General features: G+C 36.8%; 1 protein-coding gene across 3 annotated transcripts in view; it reads right to left on the bottom strand.

The window, feature by feature from the left end:
• HYCC1 (hyccin PI4KA lipid kinase complex subunit 1) overlaps window positions 1–18,437 on the bottom strand; it is a 43,005-nt gene that overhangs the window by 8,962 nt on the left and 15,606 nt on the right. For all 3 annotated transcript variants that reach the window (XM_021538258.3, XM_021538257.3, XM_021538259.2), the window contains exons 2-10: window positions 14,425–14,504; window positions 13,449–13,550; window positions 9,666–9,845; window positions 6,915–6,995; window positions 6,278–6,393; window positions 5,854–5,949; window positions 4,279–4,395; window positions 3,453–3,540; window positions 2,841–3,000 (exon numbers count right to left, since the gene is read on the bottom strand). In XM_021538258.3, the coding sequence (XP_021393933.1) occupies window positions 2,841–3,000; window positions 3,453–3,540; window positions 4,279–4,395; window positions 5,854–5,949; window positions 6,278–6,393; window positions 6,915–6,995; window positions 9,666–9,845; window positions 13,449–13,550; window positions 14,425–14,475 (991 nt within the window). In that variant the 5' untranslated portion in view covers window positions 14,476–14,504. The remainder of the gene's footprint in view (window positions 1–2,840; window positions 3,001–3,452; window positions 3,541–4,278; window positions 4,396–5,853; window positions 5,950–6,277; window positions 6,394–6,914; window positions 6,996–9,665; window positions 9,846–13,448; window positions 13,551–14,424; window positions 14,505–18,437) is intronic.

Below are 18,437 nucleotides of genomic sequence, written 5' to 3'. Positions count from 1 at the left end.
ATCCCCCAAATACGTTTTTCCTCTTACACTATGAGAGGGAGAGAGAGAGAAAAATGGTCAAGATGTAAGAGGTTTGTCATCTAATTTCTATCAATTCCAGTATTCATTTTAATTTGAACAAGCACATGTAAGCACAAGCCTTGCTATTCTTTCTGCATGCCAATCATGAAGATGTATTTCATATGTTTATTTCCTGAGGAATTGTGTGGCACTGAATTAGTTTAGTAAGAATTTTGAAAATGGGAGACAATCCACTCTGACTTTAAAAAGGCTGTCCAAGTCACAAACAAAAGGTTTCTTAAGATTTTATGAGAATTTTGAGGAGATTAGCTGAAGTGATTTATGCATGGAATATTTACCATTTAAAAGAACTCAAGTGGCAGTCACTTTTAGATAGATACCACAGATTCAACTTTGGACTCTTAATCAGCCTAATCTTTGCATAGCCTTCAAATTACAATTACTCCCACAACCTGCCATGTATTCCACTCCAACCCACCTTATACCAAGTGATTTTCTTCCTTTTCATTAAATCCTGTATGGTGAGACAAATCCAACTTTTTAATAGAAACCCCAACAAAATGTTGGCATGAGCTGTTTTGAACAAGTCCTTAATCTTTCAGTCTTCTCTGAACACTGACGACTCACTCCTTGCTTGGACTACACTAACTAGATTCTTGCTGCTTCTCTCGACTTGTCCTGCTTTGTAAGACTCTCATAAAACACAGCATTCCATTGCACTTCTGAGTTCAATTGGTATTTTAATTTCCCTTTCACCTTACTGTTACCTGCTGCAGGGCACACCTGCCACACACTTTCGTCCCTGAACTTCACCAAGCCACACTCCCTGCAAGGAGGCAGTAACTGTAGAAATTTCTCTATTTCTGTATTTGCTGAAAATTTTGCATTCTTATAAGGATGTATTCAATACTCATTTCGTACCATTTTGGTCTCCTGTATTTTCTCCTGTAAACACAAAGGGAATGTTTCTTTTAATACACTTTCAGTTTCTCTGGATGAGCTAGCACTTGATCGGTGTTACCCTCTATAATCTCATCTAAACAAATATCAAAACCACTCAAAAATAATAGCTAACAAAATTGCTAAGCTTCAGAGGGCATTTGTCCATTTAAAAGCTAAGACATCATACCATTTTCTTGAATCTGGTCAATAATCCATGCTTATTTACTTTAAGGCTGAAGAAAGGAAAATAAAATGGTTCCTAGCAGCCTTGAGATGTCAGTAATGACCTGCTACTCCATCTCACTAAAGACAACAATGTTTTGCTCCTCAGGTTTGTCTGATGGTTTTAAGTAGTTTTTAATCAACTGAAATGAAATTTGGTTGCTTTACCTTTCTTCTCTGTCCTTCACCTCCTCTAGCAGCTTACTATTGGTACTAGTACTACAAATGTGTTCTACCACCAATTGTTTCTCAACACTTACCTAAATTACCTCTTGGTCAATTTATGACAAGTAACTTAGCAAAATTTTTCTAACTGTACATATACAACAAAAGCTCACTTTGTAATATCATACAGAAATTTTAATGGTACTACAAAATCTTCAGTGAACCTATTAGAAAAGCACTCTTATCTACACTCATGCTCTTAGCCCGTTACCAGGATTATAATCCCGACAGAATAACTGCCAATTCTGACCCCTGGTCCACTGGCTCTTCCCTCATCTGAAGATGGCAAAGGTGAAGGAATACAATATTTAGACTCACAGAATCTCTTGCTGGTACTGCTACTTCTGCAGTACATTCAGCACTTTTTCAGACTTTTGAGCCCAGATTTGTGCTCTGCTTTGTGGAAGCCCTTAAACTAGTTTGCCCAAATATACAGGCTTTGGCTGGAACAGAGACAATTTTCTTCACAGTAGCTGGTATGGGGCTGCGTTTTGGATTTGGTGTGGAAATGGTGTTGATACTTTGTTGATACAGGGGTATTTTTGTTATTGCTGAGCAGCACTTGCACAGAGTCAAGGCCTTTTCTACTCCTCACCCCACCCCACCAGTGAGCAGGCTGGGGGTGCACAAAAAGCGGGGAGGGGACACAGTGGGGACAGCTGCCCCAGCTGACCCAAGGGGTATCCCAGACCATGTAACATCATACTCAGTACACAAAGCTGGGGAAAGAAGGAGGAACAGGGGGGGATATTTGGTGTTTGTCCTCCCATGTAACTGTTAGGTGTGATGGAGCTCTGCTTTCCTGGGCATGGCTGAACTCCTGCCTGCCCATGGGAAACGGTGAATGAATTCCCTGTTTTGCATTGCTTGCAGGCACAGCTTTTGCTGTATCTCATGAACTGGCTTTATTTCAATAAGATTTCTCCTTTTACTCTTCCAGTTCTCTCCACCATCCCACTGTAGGGAGTGTGTAAGCACCTGTATGGGGCTTACTTGTTCTGTGGGCTTAAACTATAACACCAAAACATAGTAGTTTACCCCTCTATCCTTAAATCCAATTTTTATTTAAGTACTTTAAGACAAATGAGGTTCTGTGGTAAAGCTCTTAAATAATTATTTTGCTTCAGGTACTAGAAACTAGTTTTCAAAAGAAAGCAGAAACATCATTTTCTGAGAGAGCACTAATTGTGTACACCTTGCTTTAGCAAAAAGGGTTTGTGTGTGCTCTGTTTTATTTTTTAATCATGGTTAAGGAAATAAAGAATATACTTCATCTGAATTGTGTTGAATTCTCACTCACCAGTCAAGAAAATAATAACCTCCAAATTGCTGCTTGCCTATAAGTAGTAAATATGTGAAATAATAAAATTCTCAATATTATTTTAAAAACAGGAAAAAACTAAGAATTCATCACAAAATGTGTTCCTTACCATGCCTTTTCCATCTATGCCCTCTTATAGACATGCTAGTCACAGCATTTCTTGATATTCTGGATGAAGTAGGTGTAATTTCAACCTGAATGCATCTTGCACCTTCTTTAGTAGAGTTCATGGCAACCTGAGGCAGTGAAGCTTTTATTGCATTAGCGACCTACAACAGAAGATATGCAGTTAAGTTCTTATCACAAAGGTAAAAATTTTAGAAGAATTCTGTCAGGGATTCTTCCTATTTCAAGAAAAATATGTGTATAATTCCAATTTATAGTCAAAAAGCATGCCACATTTTTGCATGGCCTGTAAAGAATGCTGGTTTCAATTAGCTCTCAGAATTTATACTTGCCACTTTCTTAAAACAAAGTTTCCACTTTCAAGACGTGGCTATTCCTTCTGCTGCACCATTAGCTTAATTCTGAAGACTTACAAGTGTTCTGTTGAAAACAGCTTGGTCAAAAGGGAAACGTGAAATCATAACTAAGTACAGTGAAAAGCCCTGTGTAGTGTTTGCACACTCTCACACACACAGCTTTAGATTCCTAGTAGCATCTTATATCATGCATGCCTACAGCAAGGATTTCCCAGGCTAAAAATTAATAAAATACCTACCAGCAGAGGTTCTGGATACAGCTCAAGCTGTGCTCTATATAAAACGTCATCCATAGCTTTACGAGCCAGATCCCATTCTCCATTATAACTGCAAAGGTAAAATTATATGTAATAATAAGCATCTATGTCAACAGATGAACCTTCTTGTTCACCTAACCTTCACAGCTCTGGTGTTTCTTGAGAGTTCAGTTTAAAGAATTGGAATTAACTGTGTTTGTTAGCAGTAAGCCTGCTAATTAGAGAACACTGAAATAGCATCTATGGAGACAAAGTTTTATTTTCATTGGCCACCCCAAGCAATTAAAAAATTACATAATTAGCTGTTAATCAGCTAGTCACAAAATATTCTGAATACAATCAGGATTTTTTGATATTACTCCATCTTTTGAGTATTTATGTATTACTAGTCTCCAATTTTTTCAGTTACTGAGTAAGCTTCATACATTAACATGACTTTCAAAAGGTAGATGACATCAGCATTTCAGAGAAAAAATATAACCTCATTTCCTTAACTAGACTGATGTCAAAACTAACTATGTAGAAATGTGGATAGCAGACAATGGCTGGAAAAGGGTTTTTACAATATTTTCTTCCCATCAGCAGTTACACCTACCACATGCTGCTCTGCCAATCTTTCCCCAGTATGACACAGGTAACTTCATCCAGCTACTTGGAGAACTGTCTAATCCCAAGGACCCCTTATTGCTACACACATCTGCCCATAGAAAATTAAATGCCTCCAAGGCAGTATGTCTGAACAAGTACACAAATTAGGCTGGCATTTCTCTATTTTGTCCGCCTATTAGAAAAAAAAAAAACAACTTACAAGGCATAATAGATCCCTGTTAGCATTTGCACCATGAATTCAGATGAAACTGGAATCCTACAGTTGACTCCCTTGTACTTTCTCACTTGCTGGCGAGGATATCCACAGACACAAATTCTAAAGAAATCATGCATTTGTCATTAGTAAATAATGTAGAACCACCTTTGTACTTTATAGACTTTCAATACTTCACCAGTAGTGACCAGTTTTTAGAGGCCCTCTGTTACTTCTTCTAAAAATGTAAGAATGACATCCAAGTAAGTTAACATTCTGATGAAGAGAGACTTAGTAGCTGCTCAGATGCAAAAAATCTGGATTTACAACTTGAGACCAGCACAACCTATATTACCTGCTGTAATTTTCACATTTACAATCCATATTTGTAATTTAAGGAAAATATAAAAATTTAATTAGATTTACTGAAATAAAAAGCATTCATTGTATGTTTTAAAGAAAACCCCCTAAATTCCCCATTGCTCAAACCAATAAAAAGAGTTATTATAAATATCCAAATAGCAGAATAGTGATTTCACAACATCCAAACAGGACACTGCAAGATATTCGGGGCTTCTGACACATACTCCCTGTATTCTAACATGCTGTCTATTCTGAATTACTGTCACAGTAAAATTTTCAGTAAGCAGAGAAACATGAATGACAAAACCAGTCAGGAATAAAGAACAATGAGAGAAGTTAAATGGTATAGAATTAAATAATTAAGTATCCAGACATTCAACATTTTGAAAGCAGAAAGACTTGCTTGCATCTACTGGTAGCTTGCTTGGGGTTCTTTTGAATGTTTTAAATATTATTTATTCCAAATACAATCAAAACCTAATCAAGCAGAATAAGCAACATCAGTCTCCTTTCCACAATCTTCTTGGTCTCTTAGGTTTCCAGGGTTAAGGAGAGCATTCTAACTTTTCCCTTAACATAAAGTCCACTTTTGAAAATCCAGAGACAAACATGTTTACTACCCATTTATCTTCCTTGAAAAAAGATATTGATCAAAAAATAGACACTGTAATTAAAGCTGAGGTAGGTTTTGTTTTGTTTTGAGGTCAGGAGGGGCATGTTGCCATTGTTATTTTGGTTTCTTGAAGCAACAGCTGATTTTGGAAATGCTCAATGTATCCATAAAAATGGAGGTATGTCTAGTTTCAACACCTACTATAATTACAAGAAAGTTTAAACCTGCACAGCATCCGAATTTATTTAGCAAACTTGCAATACAAAATATACTGCACTTCTACAAGACACTTCTGGTTTTCTTTAATTAACACAACTACAACTACTGTTATTAAAAACAAACAGTTCTCTTTGACTTCTCCTCTTAAAGGAGAAGCTTAACCTGTGTATAAACCAGGTTATTGTTCCCCATTTTGAGATCTCAACCCAAAGTTATGTAAGAGACACTTTAAAAGCAAATAATGCAGCTGTAAACACATACAGAAGAAGTCAAGTTTAAAAGTGGCCTTTGGGAACTCAAAGCTTATTTTTATTTAAAAAACTCCAAACTGACTGCACTTCAATCTGGTAATGCCATTTCAAGAGTAAACAACCTACAGAAATTACCTTGAAGAAATTTGACACAATGACTGAAGAGACATTGCAGGCATGTAGCTTAAGGCAGCATTGTAACAGAGCAGAAGAAAACTCAGCACTTCAAACCTGGAATTTGAAAGAAACATTGGAATTCCATTACCAACTTTATTTTTTACAAAAAAAACAAATTTACAGGGAAATTTTAAATAATTATTTGAGCAGATCTGGCATTATATTTCAATTTAATCAACAACTGCGTAAGCTTTTCCCTTACATGCAGTAATAAGGCCTACTGATCTTTCTCCATCTACATTTACACATGTTTAGAAACAAAAAAAAGACACATGACAAAACACAACATACACCTATCGTCCTTCAGTCTGCAACTATACTAAAAATTAGAAGCTCAGATCCATTAGAGACTCTCAAGCAAAATCCCATGATACAATTTTACCTGTTCTGGGCTGTCAGCATCTCCCTCTGAGGGTGAGGTCCACTGTACACAACCCTGGACAAACCATGCTGCGACAAAGCTCCTTCAGTGAGAGCCATGGAGCCAATGCTGGAAGGCTGGAGGAAAAAAGGGTCATTCAGAGCACGTCCACCTCAAATCTTGCTATAATGCAAGTGAAAATGGCCAACAATAAGCATCACCATACATAAATACGAATTTTCAACAGGCTTAATGCTATCTGACAGTTCAGATGTTATCTGTTCATTTTACACCAAATAAGGCATATGGCTTCAGAAAATAAAAAAAAAAATACATAGTTGCTGCATGGGTATTATGCAGTTATGACTATTCCACTTTGAAAAGACCTCAGAGACCAGTTAGTAGTATTCAGAAATCTCTGAACACAACATGTTAAAACTACTTTTCACTTTTGCTCTTAATAAACAGGCCCCCACAGCATACAGGGCATTTGTTAGACCCCATCGATGCTCTCATTTGTTTGAACTCCACAGCTCTTCAGGTTCTGGCCAGTGAGATGCCTGCAGGCTTGGGAGATATTTGATTGGCCAAGACCCCTCACAATTATGGTAATGCTGCCCTTCTCAATCAGGAATTTCACTTCGTAGGCATCACTTACTTCATGATAGACAGAAGGTTTGGACAAAGATGGAATTGTGAAACTCAGCACTTTGTTATGTCCCTCTTTGTCAATTATCTCCTGAAAAAGACAGAAGATATCAATGGTTACACTGTACTACAGAAAACATCCTAAGGTGTTAAATACTATTTATTATAGAGACTGATAGGGATACTATAACAATCCAAGCTGCAAGCTAGAAATTATCTATTTGCTTTTTATCACTGCGCATTTTGTTTGTTTATGAAAACTCTTCAAATAACTTAGCCAAGGGCACATCCATTTGCATATATAACCCACATTAAAAACACTAAGAGGAAACATCATGTTTAAAACAGCATCATCCTTTTTTTAATTATACACAATTTGCTAATTGTGAACGATCAATAATTCTGTTCCAAAAACTATTAGCCATCAAGTAAGCACTCAACAAGTAATTTGTTCTGGAAATATTACAGCTCTGGAAAGACTGCAGCCTCTTATGTCTTGACAGCAGCAGATCACAACATTTGCAAAAGTCCAAGTCTGATAAATCACTCTATGGAATTAAAAGAAGTATGCATGCAAAGCTTTAGAGAAGCTGCTTTCCTGAAAGATACCACCACAGCAGTAGCTGGCAGACTTCTTGCTCCTCTAAGTTAACAGACGACTAATGGATAAAGGCAACACTGGATTTTACTTTTCTCTTTTCCAAATTTCAGCAGCTGATTTCATATATCCAGAAGTGATAATCAGAGAGAAGTTCCAGTGTCTCCTAACACCCATGTGTTAGAAGGCTGAAGGACTAACTTCACACAGTAATTATTAAAATTCCTGTCTTAAAATAAAATATGAAGAGGTAAAGGAAAAGTGAAAAGGATCAAAAGGGCACACAGAGCTGATCCTTCTGAAAAGCTGCACAGCTCCTCCACTCTCCACATAAACCACTGATACTTTAATTTTTAATATTGCTCCTGGATCAATGTGGAAAACATGTTCCTCAATATATAGGAGAAAGGGAAAGAAAATGGCTACATTCAAACTTCTAAATTCTAAAATCAGATTTGTAATTAAGTTTCAGGAGTACATTTCAGGATGCATTTGTAGTGTATGATGTGTATTAAAGTGTATGAACTGTATTTAAAAAAACCTGGATAACTACAGCTAGGAAAGCAAAAAATTTCAACTGCATGCACTACCACTGCACATCCCTAAGCTGAAGATAGAACAATCCAGTCCATGATCTCAAGGTTCAGCCACAATAATTCCACACACCTCACCATGTAGACCATTTAAAATTATTCTGAGCAATATTTTTCATTTTCCTTCAGTAAGAAACTGCAGGACTCCGTCTGAACACATCAAGTTTCCAAGAGTCCACTGTACATCTTCACATAGGAATTACTTTTATATTAGGCTTCATATTTCCTCTTGGTTTTGAAAACAAAGTAGTTAGTTAAAGATAAAATAAGTATCTAAGCAGGTCACCTATTACCTTTTCAACCTATATACTAAAGAACAATACCATCTTGATTGTTCCAGTTAAAAATTTTATGCAACACCAACAGCAGGGAAGAAGTCAGTGAGTACCGTGGCACTGTTTTGCCATAAGCATTGCTCATGTCTTAAGAAAAAACAGAGAAAAAGTTCCCAAAAGTCATGCTGATCTACAGCTTCCTAGAGAAGCTTGCTGTGAAATTCTTATGACCCCAGGCAGCTGGAGATGGAAAGCCAAGTTACTAATTGAGAAAGAAACTGTTCTCAGCTAAGAGAGGATGTTACCAGACTGGTTTCAAGCTTAACTGTAAATGTGATCTCTTCTGGGAGAAAAACAAGTGATTACAGCCACATCCATGAACCAACTTAAATTACTTCATCATGGATATAAAGGAGTGAATTGCCTTAAGGTGTAAGATAAGACCAAATGCTTTTCAGGAATGTTCATCTTGTCAGATACAACTAAGCATACGGAAAAGGAAGCAAGCTAGTACTCTGCCTCAAGAGGAGTGGAACATTAGGGCTCAGGTCTTTTAAATCAGACTCCTGGGTAAAAAAGACATTTCCACTTGCTTGGTGAAGATACCTATGATTATTTCTAGGAGATGGATAGCAACTGCCTTCTCCAGATTTTCAGATGAAGAGAGTCGAAATTCATCAATATTTTGCTTCACAAAAAGCCTTCCTAAAACAACCAGAACAAACTACACAGACAAGAATCCCAAGAGACATAATAAAACACTAAGTATTTCAAAATAGCCATAAAAAGACTAAAATATGGTGCTTTTAAGGGTTCCTTATTAATTCTGTAATTCAAAGCATAGATATAGCAACAAACTGAATATTTTCATAAAAAGTATTTTTAAAACATCACGGTTATTTCAAAATGGACACCTTTAATTTCTCAAAGCTAAGCAAGCTGTTCAGCAGTCAAGGATGAGTTGAAAGTAATTTTTTTGTGGTTTTAGTCCAAATAGTCAAAATACAGGCAACAATTTCAAAAGCAGTGCTTCAAAAAGTTCTCAAGCAGAATGTGAGTTTAATCACCAAGATATAATGTGATTTAATCACCAAGAAATGGTGATTGCCAAGAAATATGAGTTTAATACCAAGAAATAAGTAACAAAATATTCAAGAACCACATAAAGGGCAGAGAAAATATTGACCAAAGAATGAAAGTTCATGTTGTAGATTTCTGACAGACACTGATTTGAAGAGTTGCAACTGAAATAATCACTTCATTTTAATTCGAAAACAAAATGTTGAAATACAAACCAAGTTATAAACTCCTAGGAGAAGAGCCTCTATGCATCCACTGCTCTGCAAATCTCTGTTGGCTGAGACAGCAAGGTAGCACCACATCAATTCTGGCAGGAACTGCAGCGTAAACCGTAGCAATTGCTCCTCACCACTGCGGTAGAACTCAAAGAGCTGGTGGCAAACTGGCTCCAAAAGCTGAAATACAAGTTACAATCATGAAAGAATAAAACATTACAAAAATCTGCAACTTTGTCTGGATCAACCCTGTAGCCAAAACTTTAAACTGATAAAAATGACATTTTAGTTATCAGGGCATGACTGATACAGTGACTGCTCAAGTCATCCTACACACGTTCACGCCCGTAACATACTTCTGGATGATAAAAGTAGAGCCATTCATCCTACATGAATAAAAAAATTCCAATGGCTGCTTTGCCTTGTTTTTAGCTCCCTTCCTCCAGCTTCAAAGGCAAAAAATAGAGAGTTATCACATACCTCATACCTCTCAATATCTCTAATATACAGGCAAAGTACCTGAACAAAAGGTCTTGTTATTCTACAACTCCAATAGCATACACAAAATTAATCTAGAAGCTTTACTCACCTAGTGAGAAGAGTTGTGTAACACTTAAATTCCAAGTATTACAAAAACCTAATACACAATAGAATTAGTTTATTTCCCCACCCTCATTATCTTCTAGAAGCTTCAATGTATTTATACACTTGAGACAGAAATGGAAAGCCTCAAGAGTAATTTTAGAATCAAATTTGTTAAGCTGATATAAATGGATGTAAAACACTGAACTGGAAGTAATACACTAAGCTAGATCAAGTTTAAAAAAGATTTTAAAACAATAAAGCTATCAGCCTGCCTGTGTTCCTGGATTTAATGTGCCTTCTTGTGCTACCACCTACCTCTGATATAAGGATGAAACATTGTGTTAACCACCACCTGTCAATGTATGGAAATCAGATTTCCTAATTTTCTCCAATTAGAAAATATTGTCAAAAAGAGCAGGCACTTTCAAAGGCAGCTGAACTATTAAGTTCAGTTCTGCTATTTGTCTAGATCACAACTTTAGTTGTAGTAGACTAAGTTCTCAGAAAAATAAGAAAGCAAATTCCATATTCATCCCTTTATTGAACCAAATGAGGTGAAATCACCAGGGAGACCACACTAGAAATATACGTGGTTGCTTTCCTAATCTTTTCCTTCTGAACATGAAAAAAAAGTCAACATTTTCTTACTTCCCAAAGTTACTTCTGAAACAGAAAGATCTTAGCAGATTTGAGTTCTTTTTAAAGAAGTAATCTGGGACAATCTGATCCATTCTAAAAAGAGGAACTTTAGCTTCTGAGAGATAAAAGCTTCACTTCGGAAAATTATTCCTGAAAAAATCTACCACAAAAGCAAAAAAGCCACACAAAGCTATACTAATAATCAGTTTTAAGAGCAAGACAGCAAAGATCCTTCTAGAAAACCTTACCAGCAGAATTGTGTTCCATATTCAGTTTATATTTTCACACAATTCACATCCTTCCCGTAATGAATTATCAATTCTGAATGATGCGCTTGAACTTTAAAAGGCCCATAAATAGCTGTGACAGGTATCCATGTCTACATCGTTATCTCACTTGAGACAGCTTTGTATCAGCACATTTAAATGCATCATCAGTACAAAACCAGATTTTCTTCCTCAAAATGCCACCACATGCTACAACCTAATATCAAAAAGCAGTAATGACTGTGCCTGTTTCAAGATATCGTTTTGAACTAAAGAAAGAACTAGATTGAGACATTTTTTCATGCTGGAATAGAAGAGTGTCCAAGCAATTTCATCCCTCTTTCTTTTAAGCTGTACCCAAGTGTGTCAGACACTCCAAACACTTGCTATTTCCTAATGCATGTGTCTGTTTGGCTCCTATCTAGAAAGGCAGCAAGAGTGTTTTAAGTAAAAGCATTCAACCTTTAAAAAAAAATCCATCACATATTTATTCAATTATTTTTGACTGCTGAAAGACTTTAGTGAATTTTAAGTCCTTTAAATCTACACATCTTCTGGACTCTCACTGAACTTCATTTTTCATCTAGCAAGTGGCCCAGGAACCTCAAAAGTAATTAAAAGTCTTTACTAATACAGCTACTATGAAGTGGATGTTAAACAAGTAGTCCATTTATCTTAAAAATTTATCTTTTTTTTTTTTTTTAAAGTAAATGAAAACAATCCATATAAAAAGCAAACATGAATCAGCAGGAAAATGCAGTTACACATCCCAATACCCATGATCACTTTTCAAATGCTTAAAAAAACCCCATATCCATCCTGCAAAACAAGATTAATCACAAATTTACAGTACTGATAATTATTATAAGTACATATAGTCAAAGGTCTACAGACGGGGTTGTTTATCCATTTTTAAACTCTGCAGTATTTGTAGTGTTCATGCAAATCCTTCGCCTTTGCATTACACCCGTAAGAGCAGACAGCACATACCCTCCACAGTACAGCAAGCTGACATTACACAATGCTTCTAACAGATCCCAAACAGCAGCTAAAAGATATTAATTTTCTATTTAACTGCTGGTTTGTAATTATTTTTACAATGTGAAAGCTCCAAGTAGCCTCTCCCACAAAGCAACAGCTACTTGGAGAACAGTCCAAAAATTATTTTTCCTCAAGGCAGCACAACATTCAGCACTAGCTTTTCATTTCAATCCTAAATCCCACTAACAGGAAAATCTGAAATTATCCCAACAACCTTTTCAACCAGAAGTTGCAGCAGCACACTGCTACTAAGGCCCCTGAGAAACCTAGTGATAGTCAGAAGTAGTAAGAAATCAAAGAACTTATGAAAGTATTAATTAGGCTATCAACAGGGATACTCATCAGATTAATTTACATTTTGATACAAATTCTGAAGACCAGACAGGCTTGACTCAGTAGCTGAAATGACTCAGAATGCCTTTCTGAGCAGCAAATTAAAATTACATTTTTCTTTGCTGGACAAGCTGGGAGTTTCACTATCAGCATTCTCTCTAAAAGCATATATACTGAAAGCATTTTATCCTCTGACCTTTAGTACTGGCATAATCTCAAACTTTGGGAAGATGCCTTATTTCTGGGTCTTTTCAGATGAATTAAGGATTTGGCACAATATTAAAATAATGCACAAAAGGATTTCTGGATGGTACAAGGCAGTTAACAACACACAATTAAATCCAGACCAGGATGTTCTGAACACCTGGACATTTTAAAACAAGGGCAGTCATGGGAAACAGAACCTTCTCAGTACAGATACTAGGAAACCTGCCCCTCTTCCCCACAGTTTTTTCATATTTTGCCCTCATTTCAGTAAGAGTACATCCACTGTATAAATCCATGTATTTTTATCACATGCATCTCAAACAACAAAAAACCTAAAACCTAAGAAACCATTTTAAAAGGATGGCTAACCTAATTTTGTTCTCTTGCATTGTAATAGATAAGCTTCAGACACCAAGACATTCACATTCAAGTGATAATTACAGAAATAATTCTATCAAACACAAACATCTTTTCAATTCCTTAATGCACTTCTCAATTCTATATCCAAGCCCTGAAACCCATGAATATCACCTACAAGCTTAACTATGATCAGGTTACAAAACTTGCAATATTTTTTCCATGATAGTACATCATTGCTAAGAACAAACTTTTTGAAGGAGACTTGTCATCAATTACCTAGCATGCAAGGTCTTGGTTTCATTCTGCCAGTGTTATTGACAGACATTTTGGATGAGGGATCCAAAATACTCACTTCACACTGTGGCTCCTGAATTACTTTGTAAAGAGATGAAATCAAAGCTGTCTTGTCTTTCAGGCTGGTAGCATAGCTGGATATGGATGCTTCTGGCAGTGTCTGAAATAAAAAATATTATAAGCAATTTCTATCATTAAACTGTAACAGCTATTTCAACAAACAATTTTCCATTACAAGTCACTATTTATCAGAGAGTACTATAAACTAAACCTTGTTTCACAAAGAAATCCTCACATTTTCAGATCCTTGTCAGAAGACACACTGCACTCTATCACTTAGCAATTTCATATGGAATGTAACAACAGTGGATGTGAAATTGATTTAAAAAAAGTTATAAAAATGCAACCACCACTGAAATTTCACTGTGAGATGTCAGTCCCATGAAACTTTTACAGTCTGGTTCAGATGCATACTTCAAGGAGTTCTCAAGAACTCCCAACACACACAGGTAAGTGAACATTATTACCAGATACAGTATTACTATGGAAAAACACAAATTCCAGTTAATGCAAATTCCAGCTCTTCTCTAAAACTAAATGTATTTTCTGCCACTACTTAAGAAGGTAAAAATCGAATGTTTTTAACAATTATTTCAGAAGATGTACGCTTAAATGTACCTAAGTCTTACAGTAATTCTTATCTCCAATCCTTCAAAGGACTCCACTCTACAGACAGGAAAACATATTTCCAGTGTATCTAAGCAGACCAGGAGCAAAACCTACAGTCATGTCTGGTACTCAAACCAATAAAATCATTCATCTATGATATACATTTTCACTGCCCTCTGTCAGGAAGTATGTAGCCCCAAAGAGGCAAGGAAAAAATTCCTTTCAAGCAGACATTTGTATTTATCATATGATCTCAGCAAAATCCAAGGTTACTATCTTTCTTTTCTCTACAGGATGCAAGCACTCTGCATACTTCACCAGCAGTGATTCAAACACTTCTGGCTAAATATCAGAGAGTGTATTACCTTGAACTCTGATAACCACTCCTCCACAACCCCAGTATCCACAGCTAACATCTTCCAACATCTGCTTCAAAACCTTCAGCCTGAAAGAATAAGCAAACACAGTTTGTGAATACTCCAGTCACTGCATTAAGTCAATGATGAAAATTAAGCCTCTGTGAATATTTAAAGAATCTTATCATGCTTTTACTTGTTACCATTTTACATGCTGACATTACTTTGAACTTTTATTGTACCTCACTTATGCACACTGCTGGAAGCATTAAGCACAGAAGTCTTCACATAGTGCAGTTTAATAAATTCCAACTATGTATTGCGTGGGAAGTAAGTTAAAGATTTTCAGAAATGGCATTCTGAAAACAGAAAATATTACCTCCTCAATTTCAATTTATTTTTCAGCTTACAAGACTCAAGAGGAAACTGTATGGACTCACTGAAGAGAAATGACTGTTTAGGTTTTTCCAAGTCAACTGCTATTCCCAGCTTGGAAAAGGTCACTGAAATAAAGGCGGATGGAAAACCTTTCAGTCCTCCCCCACCATGGCAACTGCAAGACAATGAGCCTGCTGCCTTTGCATGGAGCCTAAGAGACTCCCCAGCCCAACATACTGCCCAGCCTCAGATGGAGAGAGGTCATCAGCAATAGGACTTTAACACAGGAGATGCAGAATGGCTACTGAAATTAATCTCCGATTTCTCTTCAATTTTGAGAAACCACTTAAAAACAACTGTCCCTTGAAGCAGCTTATTCTGACAGAAAAGACCAATATATCATTAAGATATAAAACTACTAGAAGTTAAAAGAGCATGCTGTTAGCTTATCCAAACTGTGTCCATGGATTTCAACCAGTAACAAAATTAAATACTCATCTGAGGGGAAAATTAACACCATCTTGGTGAAATGTTCAGTCATGGGAGATATCCCATCAAGTTTTACTTTGCCAGTTTAAAATTAGTTTTGAAGTACTGATATCCAAGTATAGGTTTGTACAGGAAAAGACAAGGAAAAAGATAGTAGGTAAGAATTGCCTTTTATAACACAAATACGAGTCTTTTATTCTGTAATTCAGACTGTAAAAGATCATATACTACTGTACTATATACAGTATATTTTAAGAAGCCTGACAGGAAAAGAACAAAGTATATTAGCAGGAGCTCATTATAACCCTCCAAAGCAAGGGGAGTGGGGAAATCCCAAACTTAAATAAGGCTTTAGGTAGTGACCAAGATATTTCAATGCACAGACAAGGTTGCAAGGAAATTACTATTCAGACATGAATGGCAAAAAGAATAAAATTGAACAGCCTGTCCAGCAATCTCATTTTCAGAATCATTTTGAGTACACAATAATAACATAAGGCAACCGGAGACTTCTGTGCCCCCTCGCCTCACTTCCATGATCATTAAATAATGGACTGGGACAGGTGAAATCCCAGGGAACCAGCTGTGGCAATATTCTCACACAACCCTAGAAAGACATGCAGGTGTGCACAAAGCTTACAAAACACTGCCTTTGGAGGATGAAAGGACAACAGGGAAGCGCCAAGGAAGCGTAAGCATTTAATTTTCAGAGACCGGACCACTGCCCTGGCTGGGTATGGGCTCTTCAAGGATTGCAGGGGAGGAAAGCTGCCATTTATTTGGGAGAGCAGCAGAGAGACATGGAGTTCAGCCCTGCTGTGGACAATGAGACAGCTGGGAGCTTATGGGTCACAGATGAGAGGCAGAACAACATGGGTGACATTATTGCAGGTGTTGGCTACTAATCACCTGAGCAACACAAAACACAGGAATCCCTCCTCACATAAGCAGAAGGTTTACAGGCACCTGGTCCTCACATGGACCATGAACTACCCTCTTATCTCTTGGAGGGGAAACAGAACTGGGAACCAGTGCATTGATTACTACTTCCTGAAACAGGGGACTGAGGAGCCAAAGGCAGGCCCTCTGCTAAACATGGTAAACTACAAACATGGAAAAACTGGCTAGGGATGTCATGGTCAGGGCAGACACAGCTGCAATGTCCATGACAAAGTAGATCACAGGATCCCAGTAAGGAGGATCAAAGCAAGAAGGAAGATCAAGAATGTTCTAGAATGGTTCATGGGCTTTTGCAAAAATAGCAGCAGTAGCAACAGGAAAACTAAGGCTCCATGACCAAATCAGCAGGGGATCTGCTGAGAGAAGATACAGAAAAGGCCAAGGTATTCACTGTCACCTTTACTTCTGTTGTTACCACAAAGAGCAGCACCCAGGAACCCTGGGTGTCAGAGCACAGAAAATTGCCTTAAATGACAGAGTGGCTGAGGAGTCTCCAAGCAGAGACACTGAAAACCCGGTTTGGTAAGACCTTGAGCAACCAGACACCTGCTCCAATTTTCACTATTTTGAGGAAAGGAGGCTGGACTTCATGATCACCAAGGATCCATTTACATCTCATCCATTCTGTCATCCTGTATCAACAAAGAAATGGGAAGAACTGCCACGTATACTAATTTAGCTAAATACCAAGTCTTTCTGATCAGCACTAACAGTCCTGATACAGAGGAGCAGCCTCTGGAGGCTCAGCATAGGTTACATGCGAGTCCCTGTGGTGAAGTGAGGATTATTTATTATTTATCCAGTATTTTAAGGATAATACATGTGCTAACAAAGACTAGATCTATTACTAAAATTAGTGAAGTAACCACCTTGCCAGTTCCTACAGAATCCCACAACCTACCAGCCCTATGAAGGTGGACAAGGGCTTTTGCAGCATCCCATGCTTCAGCAGAGCTCACAATAGTAACCATTCCCTACTGTGCCCCATTAATAGCACAAATACCTGTCCTAATACTGATTGCTCAAAGCAAAAGTCTCATTATTTAAAAGAGCCAAGAGGAGTCCTGGATACACCAAGTCCACAGCTGATACTAGATATCCAAGAGATTCATTTTTTTTCCTCACCCTTCTCTAGTGATCCATCAAGCATTATTTTCAGATTAAAGGTTCCCAGAGAACAGAGATCTCATTTGACCAGTAAAAACAGTAACAACATCCTTGGCTGGCATTATCCATTGGAATATATTTTGAGTTTTTATGACTAATTTTATGACTAAGTATTTAAAGATTACTTTTTTTTTTTTTTGCAACATCTTGAACTTTTGAAATTACATTTGTAGAAAAGAAATAGGACAAAGTTTTTGCTGATCAGATTTTTTATATTTATTTTTAAAGTAGCAGAAGCATTCAACTGAGAGTTAAGGCAGTAGAAGCATACAGGGGATACTGTCCTTATTTTACCTTCATACTTTGGAAAATCCATATATATCTGCTTAAACCACAGCAATACACATTTGAGTATCACAAATAAGAACTCTTAACTTTACAATTATTTTCCATGAAGACATGGATTATGTGTTCAATTGATGTCCCCCAGAAGGAAAAAAAAAGCTTTAACTCCACATATCAGCTGTGTAGTATCTATTTAAACAAGCAAGACAACCTACTGCTTTACTGAGGATTGTCTCATTTTGTCCTAGTTACATAACAGATCAAGTTGGACTGACACAATATTTGGACAGAGTTGGAAAACCCAAGACTGTCCCAAAAGAAGGATTAACAAGTTTCAGTTAACAACACAATTTTTTGCTGAAGCTAACAAAAAGTTTTTAAAAAGTAACTCTAGAATGGGATTTTTAACACTGAGTGTACCAAAATAAGGCTTAATTTATAGCATCTGTTAACCTTTTATGGGGGAAAAAAAAAAGATCGAGAGGATTAAAAAAGCATGCCTTAATTACAGCTTTGTTTCAGCGGATATTACTGCAAGATATAGGCCACTGTAAACATGAGACATCCCAGCTACTACAGAATTAAAGCAACATAAAGTAGATAAAGTAAATACCTGCTACTTGGACAAAAAAAAAAACAAACAAACAAAAAAAAAACCAAACAAAAAAAAAACCCAACAAAAAAAAAAAAAGTGCAAAATTGTATTAAAAACATACTTTATGAATACCAAAACTATACTGGAA

This window comes from Lonchura striata, chromosome 1, assembly GCF_046129695.1.
Source record: "Lonchura striata isolate bLonStr1 chromosome 1, bLonStr1.mat, whole genome shotgun sequence".
In the NCBI taxonomy this organism is placed as follows: domain Eukaryota; kingdom Metazoa; phylum Chordata; class Aves; order Passeriformes; family Estrildidae; genus Lonchura; species Lonchura striata.
The sequence above is the reverse complement of the archived record's forward strand: the minus strand, read 5'-3'. Positions and strand labels throughout refer to the sequence as shown.